General features: G+C 41.8%; 1 protein-coding gene across 1 annotated transcript; it reads left to right on the top strand.

Moving 5' to 3' along the window:
- Nucleotides 1-482: 482 nt before the first annotated feature.
- Nucleotides 483-13,959, top strand: LOC123067213 (putative E3 ubiquitin-protein ligase SINA-like 6). Its single transcript, XM_044490114.1, has 2 exons — nt 483-569; nt 13,255-13,959. Exons 1-2 carry the CDS (start codon nt 483-485, stop codon nt 13,957-13,959), a joined length of 792 nt encoding a protein of 263 aa, XP_044346049.1.
- Nucleotides 13,960-14,367: the final 408 nt, after the last annotated feature.

The following is a 14,367-nucleotide window of genomic DNA, read 5'->3' as shown; positions in this document are numbered from 1 at the left end:
CCACGACCCCCCGATTACTCCGCGGGGTTACTACGCAGTAACTCCCGCGGGAATCGCAACCGCCCGCCTCGGCCGCAGCGGATCCGCCCGCGCGCCGAGGCTCGAAGGTGGCAGGCCCGGCCCCCTGTCACGTCCCATCGAGAGCGTGGGGTGGCAGGCTGTCTAGGCTGGCGCGCGCCGCGTGGCAAACTCGTGGCGGGCGGCAGGCCTCGGGAAGCTTAGCAGGCACGCCAGCTGTTTCCCACCTTAGTATTAGAAATCAGCGGACGAGCCCGCCTTGTCAAAACGGCCCTAGCAGTCGGCACTTCACAAGACGGACTAAGCGTTCTACCGGAGCACAGCGAAGAAGGAAGCCGTTGAGGTTTTACAGCCTATCGGTCGTAGCGCCTCACCAGCTTCGGGGACTACTATCGGAGTAATGGGCCATGGGTAGGCAAACCCGAGTCCATGAGCCTTTCAAGACTTTGGGCCAGCTTCGCCCCATGAGAATTCAGAATGAAGCACCGCCTTCCGGTGGCCGGCTAGCTCCAATAGCCAGCTACCCGGAGGCAGCGGAGCACCAGCAGACGGTACCAAGACAGGCCGACTCCTAGCAGACGGCCTCCGGAGAAGCCGGCTTCTAGCAGGCGGCCACCAGGTGCCCTGAGAGTCTGCGCCCCTCATCAAAAGGACAAGATAGGGTGAGGCTACCGTATAGCCCTGCACCCCCGGATCCCGGGCTAGGCATGGCTATAGTGCCCCATATAGGCGGAGATATCGGCCCGACGCGGCACTGTTGTCATTCCCCCTTTACGACACTCCTCACTGGCGGAGTCCTGTTCCCACGACGACCTGTCGGTACGGCCTGCAGGACGCTGGTCCTACCAGGCATAGAGAGCCCGGAAGACGGCGGAGGCTGGACCAGCGGGACCTACGGGAGGCCGGCCTCCAGCAGGCGGCTGGCCCCTCCCCCGAGGCCTATGCGCCATTAATAATACGGGGAGCGGTGTGGCTACAGTGATCTCCCACCAGGCGGCGGGACTGTAGCCATTCTCCCCTGACCAAGCCTGCGTCATTAGCATCACGACTACAGTGATCAGCCACCTACCAGACCCGCCAGTGGCGGAAGCGGCCTGTCAGCTCCGTACCAGACCAGTCGGAGGGCCCACTAGGAGGCGGGCCCCAGCTGCCAGCAGAGAAGTCGGCGACCAGAGACGCTAACAGCCGGGTCCAACACCCAGCCAACTTAACATTGTACGCCTGGGGGGTAGGCCTATATAAACCCCCAGGGCGCCAATGCAAAGGGTTTCCAACCTGTTAGAACTAGACTCATACATAGAGGAAGAAGAGAGCTAGCCTGCCTCCTTCAACCTCTAGCATATAGCTCAAGGAGCACCTTGTACTCACTAGTGCCTTAGTGATCATGCGGAGACTCCGCAGAGCAGGAGTAGGGTTATTATCTCCAAGGAGAGGCCCCAACCTGGGTAAAGTACACCGGCGTTCGTATCTACGCCTCATCCCGCCTCCAGGCACCGGCAACGTTCTACTCACTACCACCATGATAAGCCATCCGTTGGCATATGTTGCACCCAGCTCCCGACAAACATTACCCCTTCTCTCTTTTTCTCTTATTTTTTATTTTTTTATTTGGGCCTTCTCTTTTTTTATGGCCTCTTTTTTTATCTCTTTTTTTATTTTTTCGTCCAGAGTCTCATCCCGATTTGTGCGGAATCATAGTCTTCGTCATCCTTTCCTCCCATGGGACAATGCTCTAATAATGAAGATCATCACATTTTTATTTTTACGTACAACTCAAGAATTACAATTCAATAATTAGAACAAAATATGACTCTATGTGAATGCCTCTGGCGGTGTACCGAGATGTGCAATGAATCAAGAGTGACATATATGAAAGAATTATGAAAGGTGGCTTTGCCAGAAATACGATATCAACTACATGATCATGCAAAGCAATATGACAATGATGAAGCAAGTCATAATAAACGGAACGGTGGAAAGTTGCATGTCAATATATCTCGGAATGGCTATGGAAATGCCATAATAGGTAGGTATGGTGGCTGTTTTGAGGAAGGTGTATGGTGTGTGTATGGTACCGGCTAAAGTTGCACGGCACTAGAGAGGCTAGCAATGGTGGAAGGGTGAGAGTGCGTATAATCCATGGACTCAACATTGGTCATAAAGAACTCACATACTTGTTGCAAAAATCGAGTAGTTATCGAAATGAAGTACTACATGCATGCTCCTATGGGGATAGATTGGTATGAAAAGACCATCGCTCATCCCCGACCGCCACTCATAAGGAAGACAATCAATAAATAAATCATGCTCCAACTTCATCAACATAACGGTTCACCATACGTGCATGCTATGGGAATCACAAACTTTAGCACGAGTATCTCTCAAATTCACAACTACTCCACTAGCATGACTCTAATATCACCATCTTCATATCTCAAAACAATCATAAACAATCAAACTTCTCATAGTATTCAATGCACTTTCTATGAAAGTTTTTATTATATCCATCTTGGATGCCCATCATATTAGGACTAGTTTTATAACCAAAGCAAATTACCATGCTGTTCTAAAAGACTCTCCAAATAATATAAGTGAAGCCTGAGAATTCAGCAATTTCTATAAAATAAAGCCACATCATGCAATATAAGTGAAGTACTAGAGCAATATTGCCTAGCTCAAAAGATGTAAGTGAAGCACATAGAGTATTATAATAAATCACGATTCATGCGTGTCTCTCCCAAAAGTTGTTTATAGAAAGGAGGATTGTGGTAAACTAAAAATAAAAGACTCAAATCATACAAGACGCTCCAAGCAAAACACATATCATGTAGTGAATAAAAATATAGCCTCAAGTAAAGTTACTGATAGACGAAGACGTAAGAGGGGATGCCTTCCGGGCCATCCCCAAGCTTAGGCTTTTGGTTGTCCTTGAATATTACCTTGTGGTGCCTTGGGCATCCCCAAGCTTAGGCTCTTTCCACTCCTTATTCCATAGTCCATCATATCCTTACCCAAAACTTTAAAACTTCACAACACAAAACTCAACAGAAAATCTCATGAGCTCCGTTAGTATAAGAAAATAAATCACCACTTTAAGGTACTGTTGCAAATGAATTATTTGTTTATATTGGTGTAATATCTACTTTATTCTAACTTTTCCTTGGTTTATACCCCCCGATAATACCCATAGATTCATCAAAATAAGCAAACAACACGCGATAAATAGAATCTGTTAAAAACAGAACAGTCTGTAGTAATCTGTAACTCTCGAATTCTTCTGTAACTCCAAAAATCCATCCAAATCAGGAAACCCTAAGCAATTTGTGTACCAATCCAGAGCAAAACGTATCAGATCAAAGGCACGTTTCTGTGAATTTTCAAAACTAATTTACTAAGCGCAAAAGTTTCTGATTTTTAGCAGGATCAACACAACTATCACCGTAAGCTATCCTAAAGGTTTCACTTGGCACAAACACTAATTAAAACATAAAACCACATCTAACCAGAGGATAGATGAATTTTTTATTACTAAATGGGAACAAAAAGCAAAGAACGAAAATAAGATCGGGTTGCCTCCCAACAAGCGCTGTCGTTTAACGCGGCTAGGCATAAAAGCACGAATAGATCTAGGTATTGCCATCTTTGGTATGCAATCCATAAGTGGCTCTCATAATAAATTCGTATGGCAATTTAATTTTCTTCGTAGGAAAGTGTTACATGCCTTTACTTAATGGGAATTAGAATCTAATGTTTTCTTATTTCATATCAATAATTGCACCAATCATTCTAAGGAAAGGTCTACCAAGAATAATAGGATATGTTGGATTGCAATCTATATCAAGAACAATGAAATCTACGGGAACATAATTCCTATTTGCACCAATAAGAACATCATTAATCCTTCCATAAGTTTCTTAATAGTGGAATCCGCAAGATGCAAATTTAAAGAACAATCATTAAATTCACGAAAACCTAAAACATCACACAAAGTTTTTGGAATCATGGAAACAATAGCACCCAAATCACATAAAGCATAGCATTCATAATATTTAATCTTAATCCTAATAGTAGGTTCCCACTCATCATAAAGTTTTCTAGGGATAGAAACTTCTAATTCAATCTTTTCTTCAAAAGATTGCATCATAACATCAACGATATGTTTAGTAAAAGCATTGTTTTGATTATAAGCATGGGGAGAATTTAACACGGATTGCAACAAGGAAATACAATCCATTAAAGAACAATTATCATAATTAAGTTACTTGAAATCCAAAAGAGTGGGTTCATTGCTACTTAAAGTCTTGACCTCTCCAATCCCACTTATATCAATTTTTGCATCTAGATCTAAAAACTCTGAATCATTGGGACGCCTTTTAACTAAAGTTGACTCATCTCCAGTCCCATCTTTGTCAAGATTCATATTGTAAAAAAAGATTTAATAGGAGTCACATCAATCACTTTTAGACCTTCATCATTATTATCATGAAAACTAGAAGAACCCGCTTTTACAAACCAATCTTTTTAGCAAGCATCTTAGTGGTTCTTTCTTTGCACTCATCAATGGATATTCTCATGGATTTGAGAGACTCATTGATATCATGCTTAGGTGGGATAGATCTAAGTTTCAAATAATCAATATCAAGAGAAATTCTATCCACGTTCCTAGCCAGATCATCAATCTTGAGAAAATTTTCTTCAATCAAAGCATTGAAATTCTTTTGCAAACTCATAAATTCTTTAAAACTATTATCAAAATCAGAGGGCATCTTATGAAAATTTTCATAATAATTGTTGTAGGAATTACCATAATTGTTAGAGGAATTACTAGGAAACGGCCTAGGATTGAAATTGCCTCTATACTCGTTTTTACAAAAATTGTTCCTACCAACAAAATTCGCATCCATAGATTCATTATTATTCTCAATCAAAGTGGACAAAGGCATATCATTAGGATTAGAAGAAACAGTTTTATTAGCAAACAATTTCATATGTTCATCCATCTCTTCAATAGCATGAACTTTTTTACTAGTGGATCTTTCGGTGTGGCATTGAGAATAATTAACCATGATATTATCTAGGAGCTTAGTAGCCTCTCCTAAAGTGATTTCCATAAAAGTGTCTCCCGCGGCCAAATCTAAAAGATATCTAAAAGAAAAATTCAATCCGGCATAAATTTTTTGTATAATCATCCACAAATTCAAAACATGTGTACAGCAATTAGATATCATCAATTTCATCCTCTCCCAAGATTTTGCAACATGCTCATGATCAAGTTGCTTAAAATTCATAATATCGTGCCTAAGGGAGATGATCTTAGTGGGACAAAAATACTTAGAGATGAAAGCATCTTTACACTTGTTCCGGGAATCAATACTATTTTTAGGCAAAGGTGAAAACCAAGTTTTAGCATGATCTCTAAGCGAAAACGGAAATAGCTCCAATTTAACAATATCATTATCCACATCTTTCTTATTTTGCATATCACACAAATCAATGAAATTGTTTAGATGGGATGCGACATCTTCACTAGGAAGGCCAGAAAATTGATCTTTCATAACAAGATTCAGCAAAGCGGCATTAATTTCATAAGATTCAGCATTAGTAGTGGGAGAAATCGGAGTGTTAATAAAATCATTGTTGTTGGTATTGGAAAAGTCACACAAATTGGTATTATCTTGAGCCATCGTGACAAACCAAGCAATCCAACACACAGGCGCACAAGAAGTAAATGAAAAGAGATGAACGGAAGAGGGGCGAAGAAAAGGCAACTATTTTCGAAAATCGTTTTAGAAGTGGGGGAGAGGAAAACGAGAGGCGAATGGTGAATAATGTAATGCAAGTGAGAAGAGTTTATTATGGGTACTTGGTATGGCTTGACTTGACGTAGATCTGCCCGACAATGGCGCCAGAAATCCTTCTTGCTAACTCTTGAGCATGCGTTGGTTTTTCCCTTGAAGAGGAAAGGGTATTGCAGCAAAGTAGCATAAGTATTTCACTCAGTTTGAGAACCAAGTTATCAATCCAGTAGGAGACAACGCACAAGTCACCGAATACCTGCACAAACAATCAACAACTTGCACCCAACGCGATAAAAGGGGTTGTCAATTCCTTCACGGTTACTTGCAAAAGTGAGATCTGATAGAGATAGATAAATGGTAAAGTAAATATTTTTGGTATATTTGGTTTATAGATTGGAAAGTAAAGATTACAAAGTAGTAGATCGGAAACTAGTATGACGTAAAAGAGATTGGATATAATGAAAAAGACACCCGAGGGCCATAGGTTTCATAGTGGCATCTCTCATGATAGAAAATAATACGGTGGGTGAACAAATTACTGCCGAGCAATTGATAGAAAAGTGCAAAGTTATGACGATATCTAAGGCACTGATCATGAAAATGGGCATCATGTCCGTTTCAAGTAGACCAAAATGATTCTGCATCTACTACTATTACTCCACACATCGACTGACTTCTACCTACATCTAGAGTATTAAGTTCATAAAGAATAGAGTAACACATTAAGTAAGATGACATGATGTAGAGGAATTAACTCAAGCAATATGATGAAAACCCCATCTTTTTATCCTCGATGAAAACAATACAATACGTGCCTTGTTGCACCTACTGTCACTGGGAAAGGACACCGCAAGACTGAACCCGAAGCTAAGCACTTCTCCCATTGCAAGAAAGATCAATCTAGTAGGCCAAACTAAAACAATAATTCGAAGAGACTTGCAAAGATATCAAATCATGCATATAAGAATTCAGAGAAGAACCAAATAATATTCATAGATAACAAGATCATAAATCCACAATTCATCGGATCTCGGCAAACACACCGCAAAAGAATATTACATTGAATAGATCTCCAAGAACATCGAGGGGAACATGGTATTGAGGATCAAAGAGAGAGAAGAAGCCATCTAGCTACTAGCTATGGACCCATAGGTCTATCGTAAACTACTCACGCGTCATCAAAGAGGCAATGGTGTTGATGTAGAAGCCCTCCGTGATCTAATCCCCCTCCGGCAAGACGCCGGAAAAGTCCCCTAGATGGGATCTCACGGGTACAGAAGGTTGCGGCGGTGGAAAAGTGGTTTCGTGGCTCCCCTGGATGTTTTCAAGGTATAAGAGTGAATATATGCAAAGGAGCTAGGTCAGGAGACCCACGAGGGGCCCACGAGGTAGGGGGCGTGACCTCCTGCCTCGTGGCCGCCTTGTTGCTTCTCTGACTTCATCTCCAAGTCTTCTGGTTTCCTTCTGGTCCAAGAAAAATCATCGCGAAAGTTTCATTGGACTCCGTTTGGTATTCCTTTTCTGAAAACTCTAAAATAAGCAAAAAAACATAAACTGGCACTGGGATCTCGGTTAATAGGTTAGTCCCAAAAATAATATAAAATAGCATATTAATGCCTATTAAACATCCAAAACAGATAATATAATAGCATGGAACAACCAAAAATTATAGATACGTTGGAGACGTAACAGGCGCTTTTGTAGACCCGAAACCCCACACGACCGGGAAGGACCCCGTCAGGGTGCGGGAGCGGCTATGGGCTGCCCTAGGTCGGCCTGACCGCCCCTAGGGCCTCAAGGTTCATTGCCTTGCAATGAAGAAGAACGAACAAAGAACGAGAAAGAAGAAGAACAAGAGAGAAGATAAAAGTAAAGGTAAAAGATGATAGATTGCTTTGATCGATTGTGTGTTGTTCAATTGGCCGTCACCCCTTACATATATATGAGGCTCTTGGACTTCTCGTGCAAGAAAAAGACTCAAATCACGTCCAAATCATCAAAAGTTACCCTACCTTGAACTACGAGGGTCGGAACTTCACGCCATGCCCAGAATTTCTGGGCTCAAATTATATCAAGTAGCCCTCTTGAACTGAATCTGCAGGTCGCATACGACTTCGGATCATGATGGTCCTAAACGAAAATTTGTAGATCTTGTAAGAAAAATAAACTTTCCCGATGATCACTTTTTCATCTGAGATCATCTTGAGGTTGAATTTGGGCCCGCAAATCTGCAAATAATGTCAAAACTCAAGTTTTTGGGGCGTACCGTTGTCTGGGAAACGACACCTATGGGATCATGTGGATCCTTTCTACAGTTTAGCAGGGAAAAAGGTGTGCACGAAGAGCAGATCCAACGATCAACACAAGGGATTTTTACCCAGGTTCGGGCCGCTGAGAAGCGTAAAACCCTAGTCCTGCATTGGTGTATTGAGAGTTCTTGAGGTCTAGCTAGTTGCTATGCATCTAAACTGGACCGGCAAGTCCAAAAGTCCCCCTCTGTATCGCATTGGGCCTCCTTTTATACACCTAAGGGGCTACCACAGTGGCGTACAATGCATACAGGAGGTGTAAAGCTGCTACAGTGTACGTGCTTATCACCGGCGTCTTAGGACAAACGCACTTAATGCGTCGTTTATGTGTCCCCAACTTACTTGGGGACGGGAAAAGAGCCCGTTCTGTCCGTCGCCGCCTCACCCCATCTCAACACGCATCCAGGATGACGAGGCCTGTGATGCCAGGCTGGCTGGCTAGTCGCTGTGCTGGAGCGGTGGCAGGTCACGAAACCTTGCCGGTGAGCGTCTTCACAAAGATCTGCATGCCAGCACGCATACGCTACTGGATCTTGTACTTGACATTGTCGATGGTGTTAGAGATCTCAATCTCAAGGGTGATGGTCTTGCCGGGGCTCTGCAACCATCCTGGCAAGAATCTTGTCAGGAGCCCAGCTTTAGGTCTTTTGTTTTCTGACTATTGGCTTGAATGCTTCCTTGGTCGTCTCGTATTTGCTTCCAGTTGTCCCAGTCAAGCCTTGCTACGGGTACGGCTGCAACTGCCCATGCACGGGTATGGCGTACTAAACGTCCTGAACTTTAGTACACCGACAACCGCGTGCAAACTTTCGGTTTAGCCTGGAACCTCCATGGAACTTCTGAGGAAGACTTTTGTAGCATAATGTTTTGACTCTAACTTTTACATACGACTCTGATTGAGATGATTTTATATCGAAATCAACCGTCTCCATGAGACGAAAACAATTTGTGTAGAAAGTTTTCTCATATGAAACCATCTTGGGTGCGTAATAAGCCAAATATTGTTGTGAATACAAAATCTCAGTACTTCAAACACAACTTCGGCCTTAGAGATGAGACCGGATGGCTATGGACCAAATATCAAAGTCTCTCTTTTTGACTATATGGAACTTTCTCACTTTGAGAACTTCTCCATTTGAGGCTTTCTTAATTATGTTCTTGACCATGACAAAATCCGGTGTCAACATTTGCCCCCCCCCCTGTTTTTCGGCGAACTTGTGTGGCGAAAAATAACTTGCACATAGCTTGTTCTAAGGACAATGTCAACACTCCATTGGCCATAGTATATATCGGACATTGCTTGTTTGAACCTCTTGATGCAAACTTGGGTGAAAACTTCTCAACTTCTATAACAATCAGGTGATAAGGTTCCACAGATCAAAACCATCCTTCGGACCATATTGTTCAGCCTTTCTCTAGGATTTTGCAGATAATCAAGAATGAACTTCCTCCAATTCTTGCTTCGTCTGCATAAAAGTTTCATCAGTGGCCGAGGTGGTGAGCTCCAATTCGGCCTTACCTATGTTGGCAAGAGCAACCATCGGCTATTAATAGATGTGCAATACACCATGACCACCATGGTAGCCATATGCTTGCTATGCCAACCCTCTCCAATTGTCCTGTCTAGATATATGAAAAATATAAAACAACCCACGGTAAATTTTAAGTCTAGACATACCACAAGATAAAATGGAAGTGATTCCTCAAAACATTGATAACCAATGGATATTTGTTGAACTACTAAGAGCGAATCACCGAAAGCCTCAATATGTATAGTACCTAGCACAAGGAAAAGCTCCAATCCGAATAACAATGCATATTCAGCTTTGATCGTTTGTGCATAAATATTTTAAGCAGCATGAGGCTTCACAAAATAGCACCATAAGGGTATATATAAATAACACCAACACCTTGGCCATTGCTACAAATTTTACCATTATTATATAGTCTCGATGGTACTAGAGAGATAAAGCTAAAATCAATATTAACCATGATGTCAATATGATGCTCAATAATAAAATCAACCATGATCTGGCCTTACGTAAATTCTAAAAACTAATAAGCCAAAGCACACCCAATCAAAACATAAGTTCACTTTGCAATGTTGGTGAAGTGGTCTATGCATAATATCTTCAATGGCATCAATTCGACAAATTTCTATGGAAGCACTTATCTCAATCTCTACTCAAACTAATGACTATTTTAGAACACCACACCAGCCATTCTTAGATATATTCTTAAGACGATAGATAAATATCGGCCATTACCATGAGGTCCAAGTAGAATTCACCCACCAAAGTATGTATATCCGAAATAAACAAATGAAATAGCAATAAAATATTTTGGCCCCTTTGTATTAGCAACAAAAATGTAACTAACCAAATGTATAGTGATTTGGTATACCCTGTCATGATATAGAAAATTATGTTGCATCCATGGATCAAAATAAGTCCATGGAGGGTAACCAATCAGACCTGATGACGAATTCCATGGCATAGGCATTAATGTCATAGTTGAAGAATATGGATAATGTGTTGACCGAAGTTGTTGAAACCTTGGGCTTGGTCCTTCATAGTTTTCACTCTTTTCCTTCTTCACGTTTGTCGCACTTCTTGTAATGGAAGCTTGCACATAATTCTTATTTTGAGTACTTCCTTTGGGAACCCATGCCATGATCCTTTCATCAAGTTCTTGTGCACTATGTTTCTGTAATTTCTTCTTTTTCCAATATGATAAGCCGAGTAGGCACCCCCACTGCTACTTTTTTTGAAGCAATGGCAATTCTTGTTTTACCTTGTGCACTCTCAACTTCTTCGCTTCATATTTGGCACTTGATTGATTTGTCTCATTGCCTTTAGTATCCAATGTCAATACTTTAATTGGCTCTTTGTTATTTGAGATTAAATCTAAAATAGCACACTTACGACCATCTTTATGGACCCGGTACACTTGCTTGACCCCCTCTTTCTTGTTCCTTGAGCTCCGGACCGATTCCTTATGATTGAAACGGTTTTTGACATGTGATTGCTCACCAAATTTTGATCTTTTTGGAGCTGCATAATGTTGGTGAGATGGTCTAAAATAAGATGGATAATGTGCCCTTGCATCATACCTGTCCCATGATGGATATGGATTTACATGAGCATAGGGAGGTATCCACGATAGTGGCATTGGCGGCCCAAAGTAAGGATATGAATATGTTGCATTCAAATTCTCTTCTTTCCAATAACGTTCCTTGGATTTGCGCATGGGGGGTGATCTTGATGCTTCTGCATTAGTTAGCCAATAAGAACCTTTTTCTTCACTCTTCTTTTGATATTTCTCTAATAATTGTGCAAAGGGGACATTGGATTTCTTGCACGTGTGCTTATTGCGGCCTTTATTGTCTTGAATTGCATCGGTCTTTGGATTTTCTTGTTTCCCCCGAGTCCTTGGTGTCTTCATTGTAGCTTCGATGGAATTCTCGCCCTCAAGATTATGTACATTGTGCTGTTCAACAACTTGAGTACTTGAAAGCTCGATCCCATCACCTATAGTTTTTACCTTCTCTTTAAAAGGATCGGCTTGAAGCAGCCGGCACAAATACCTTTTGCCATCAGGACTAATTGGAATAAACTCATCATCTCTAGGTGTCTCAACAAATTTCAATCATCCTTTATCAATGCCCGATTTAACCATTTGACGAAACATGTTGCAATCCTCAGTACTATGCTTGAACGAATCATGCAACTTACAATACATTCGTCCTCGGATAGATAGCTTGACATGGTGATCAAGAATTTTAATGTAATTATTTTTCAACAAAAAATTAAAGATTTGATCACACATGTTTGAATCGAAGGTATACCTTTTGTTTTCTAGCCGATCTTGGTGTGCGAACTGCTTTGGAGGTAAGCAAATGAATGGTTCAGATTTAGAATCTCCCCATTCAGCTATGCATTGTGTTTTGCACTCTATCTCCAATGTCTTTGGATAAGATATAATATTAGCATCAAATTTCTCAAAAGAATTTAACATTGGTTTTATATTTCTGAAACAAAAATAGTTAGAACAGGCATGTCTCAATTGAGACCAAGTGCAAGCCTAGTATGAAACAAGCAAAGCTACCCACTTAGATATAAGTATTAAGTAAAGCAATGGGGAAACCTTTGGATGCAATAATAAGTCACTATCGGTCTTTATAAATGGCACAATAGGTTGACCGATATATTCTATAACAATTTTATTGCTAACAAGTAAATTACCCTTCTTCATTGGTCTTTCAAAATTACTTATGAGGATTTTTCTAATAGATGCATCAACAATAAAGTTGTGTCCAAATCTGAAAAGAGGTAAATTACTTGCTAGACATACCTCTTGAAATGTTTTGGGAGAGCATGATGATGGTGTGACTTGAACAATATCTTGCTCCGCCTTTGGATGGCTCCCCAATGCCTTTTCATCATCTTTTTCCTAATTTCATGCATCATTACATTGAAGATTATTGTCAGCTAAACTTTGTTCTGCTACTTGTTCTTGTCCTTGAAGTTCATCAATTTCTATGGCATGAAACTCATAGGGAAGAAAGTAGGTTCCATTAACTTTAGAAAAATCAAGCATGATCGCTTCGCTATGCTTTCCATGCCCTTTCTCAATAATGCTTGCCTCTTTGTATTTGATGGATTCAGAATATGTACTATTTGATTTGGCTTTTTCAACCGTACAATTTCAGATAAGGGTTGTACACTTGGAGCTCAGCTGAAATTAAAAAAATTACATTTGGAGCCCTACGCACAACTGGGAACTTGTTCTTGGTATCAGATTTGTACATTTTGTGTTTTGTGCATGAACGCGCCCTTGTACTGTTCAGTGGAAGCTTGACTTTCTGAATAACTAAAGTTTACAAAGGTAACCAACCTCATTTACCGCTGAAGAGAGCCTAGGAAAAATTAGTATGCAAGAGGTCGACCTCTAGCCGATTCATCATTCTCCTGTATATATATCACAAAAAATCCCTTTATACGGAACTGGGTCTCCCTGAATTGGGGAAACTTGTGGTAAACTAGGCTTATCTGAAAATGTTTTTAGCATGAGTAGGCGTTGTATGTTTCTCACAATTCTTGCACATTTTCTTGATTTGTTGTACACAGTGCGCAATCGGACATGCGATTTGTGCGGCCTGCCATGGTATGCTCCTGAACAAGGACAAGTGCTATGTGTGCTCCATCACCGGTGGCTATAACCGATGCATTGTGGTCGAGCAGATCCTCGAGTCCGTCCAGGCCGCCTGCTCCAACACCAAGTACGGTTGCACCGTCAAGACGCATTACCACGAGCTCAAGGACCACGAGAAGTTGTGCCCGCATGCGCCGTGCTTCTGCCCTGAAGCCGGTTGTGACTTTGCCGGCTCAACCATGGAGCTCCTCTGCCATCTCATCGATGACCATGACTGGCCGTCAACTGAGTTTGAGTACGGCCGGCGTTTCAAACTGCAGATTCAGGAAGGAATGCATGTTCTCCACACACAAGAGGTTGGTCCCCTGTTCCTGGTGAAATTCACGCCGTTGCCGCCTTTCGGCAATGCCACCTCCACCTTGTGCATAGATCCTCATGCCGTGGCAGCGGAGCGCAAGTTCAAATGTCAAGCTGGTTTCCACAGTGACGCCATGCCTTGGAAGCAGTATTCAGATTTCCACATCAGAAGCACCAATCTCTCCAACGGCTTACCAACGGAGGATGGCAGCTGCTCATTCGTTGTGCCAAATGCTCCTTCTGACCAGCCCACCGCTGCTTGCTTCTCCGTCAGTATCGATAAGATATCTCGTGGCAGCATGTGCTTAACTGGCAGTATGTGATGCGAATTACATGGAATGGAGGTCGAGATCGTAGTCAGGGAGTTCTTCGCCACTCATGGGTCTCAGCTTATTTATTGATAGGTTGTGTGCTACATGAATGAGATTTATGTCCTCTCTTCATGCCTTGTTCAGTGTTTTATGTTCAGCTTGGAGGCTGCAAGTAAACGCTGATGAACTTTATAGTAGTTTGGTTGTGTGCATCTTCGGATGTAGAGATTCTACTTATGTGTGTAAGTTAGCTATATTGACTGGTTCTTGAATTCCATGCAATGCTACATCTCTTGGATAATTAGCAGCTATGTTGGCTTACTCCAGTGTAGTTGCTGCTTCTGAACTCTTCTGAGCCATGCGCTTATTTTGCCTGCGCTGTTGGCTAGAGTGGCTTGTTCAATATTGGTCGGTGTTTGA

The sequence above is a fragment of the Triticum aestivum genome, chromosome 3B, assembly GCF_018294505.1.
Source record: "Triticum aestivum cultivar Chinese Spring chromosome 3B, IWGSC CS RefSeq v2.1, whole genome shotgun sequence".
In the NCBI taxonomy this organism is placed as follows: Eukaryota; Viridiplantae; Streptophyta; class Magnoliopsida; order Poales; family Poaceae; genus Triticum; species Triticum aestivum.
The sequence above is the reverse complement of the archived record's forward strand: the minus strand, read 5'-3'. Positions and strand labels throughout refer to the sequence as shown.

What these genes read in the sequence shown, in the direction of transcription:
- LOC123067213 (XM_044490114.1), top strand. Translation starts at nt 483, where the DNA reads ATGAGAATTCAGAATGAAGCACCGCCTTCCGGTGGCCGGCTAGCTCCA. An exon ending in CAGCGGAGCACCAGCAGACG is followed by an intron (nt 570 to 13,254) that starts GTACCAAGACAG and finishes TGTTGTACACAG; the next exon opens with TGCGCAATCGGACATGCGAT.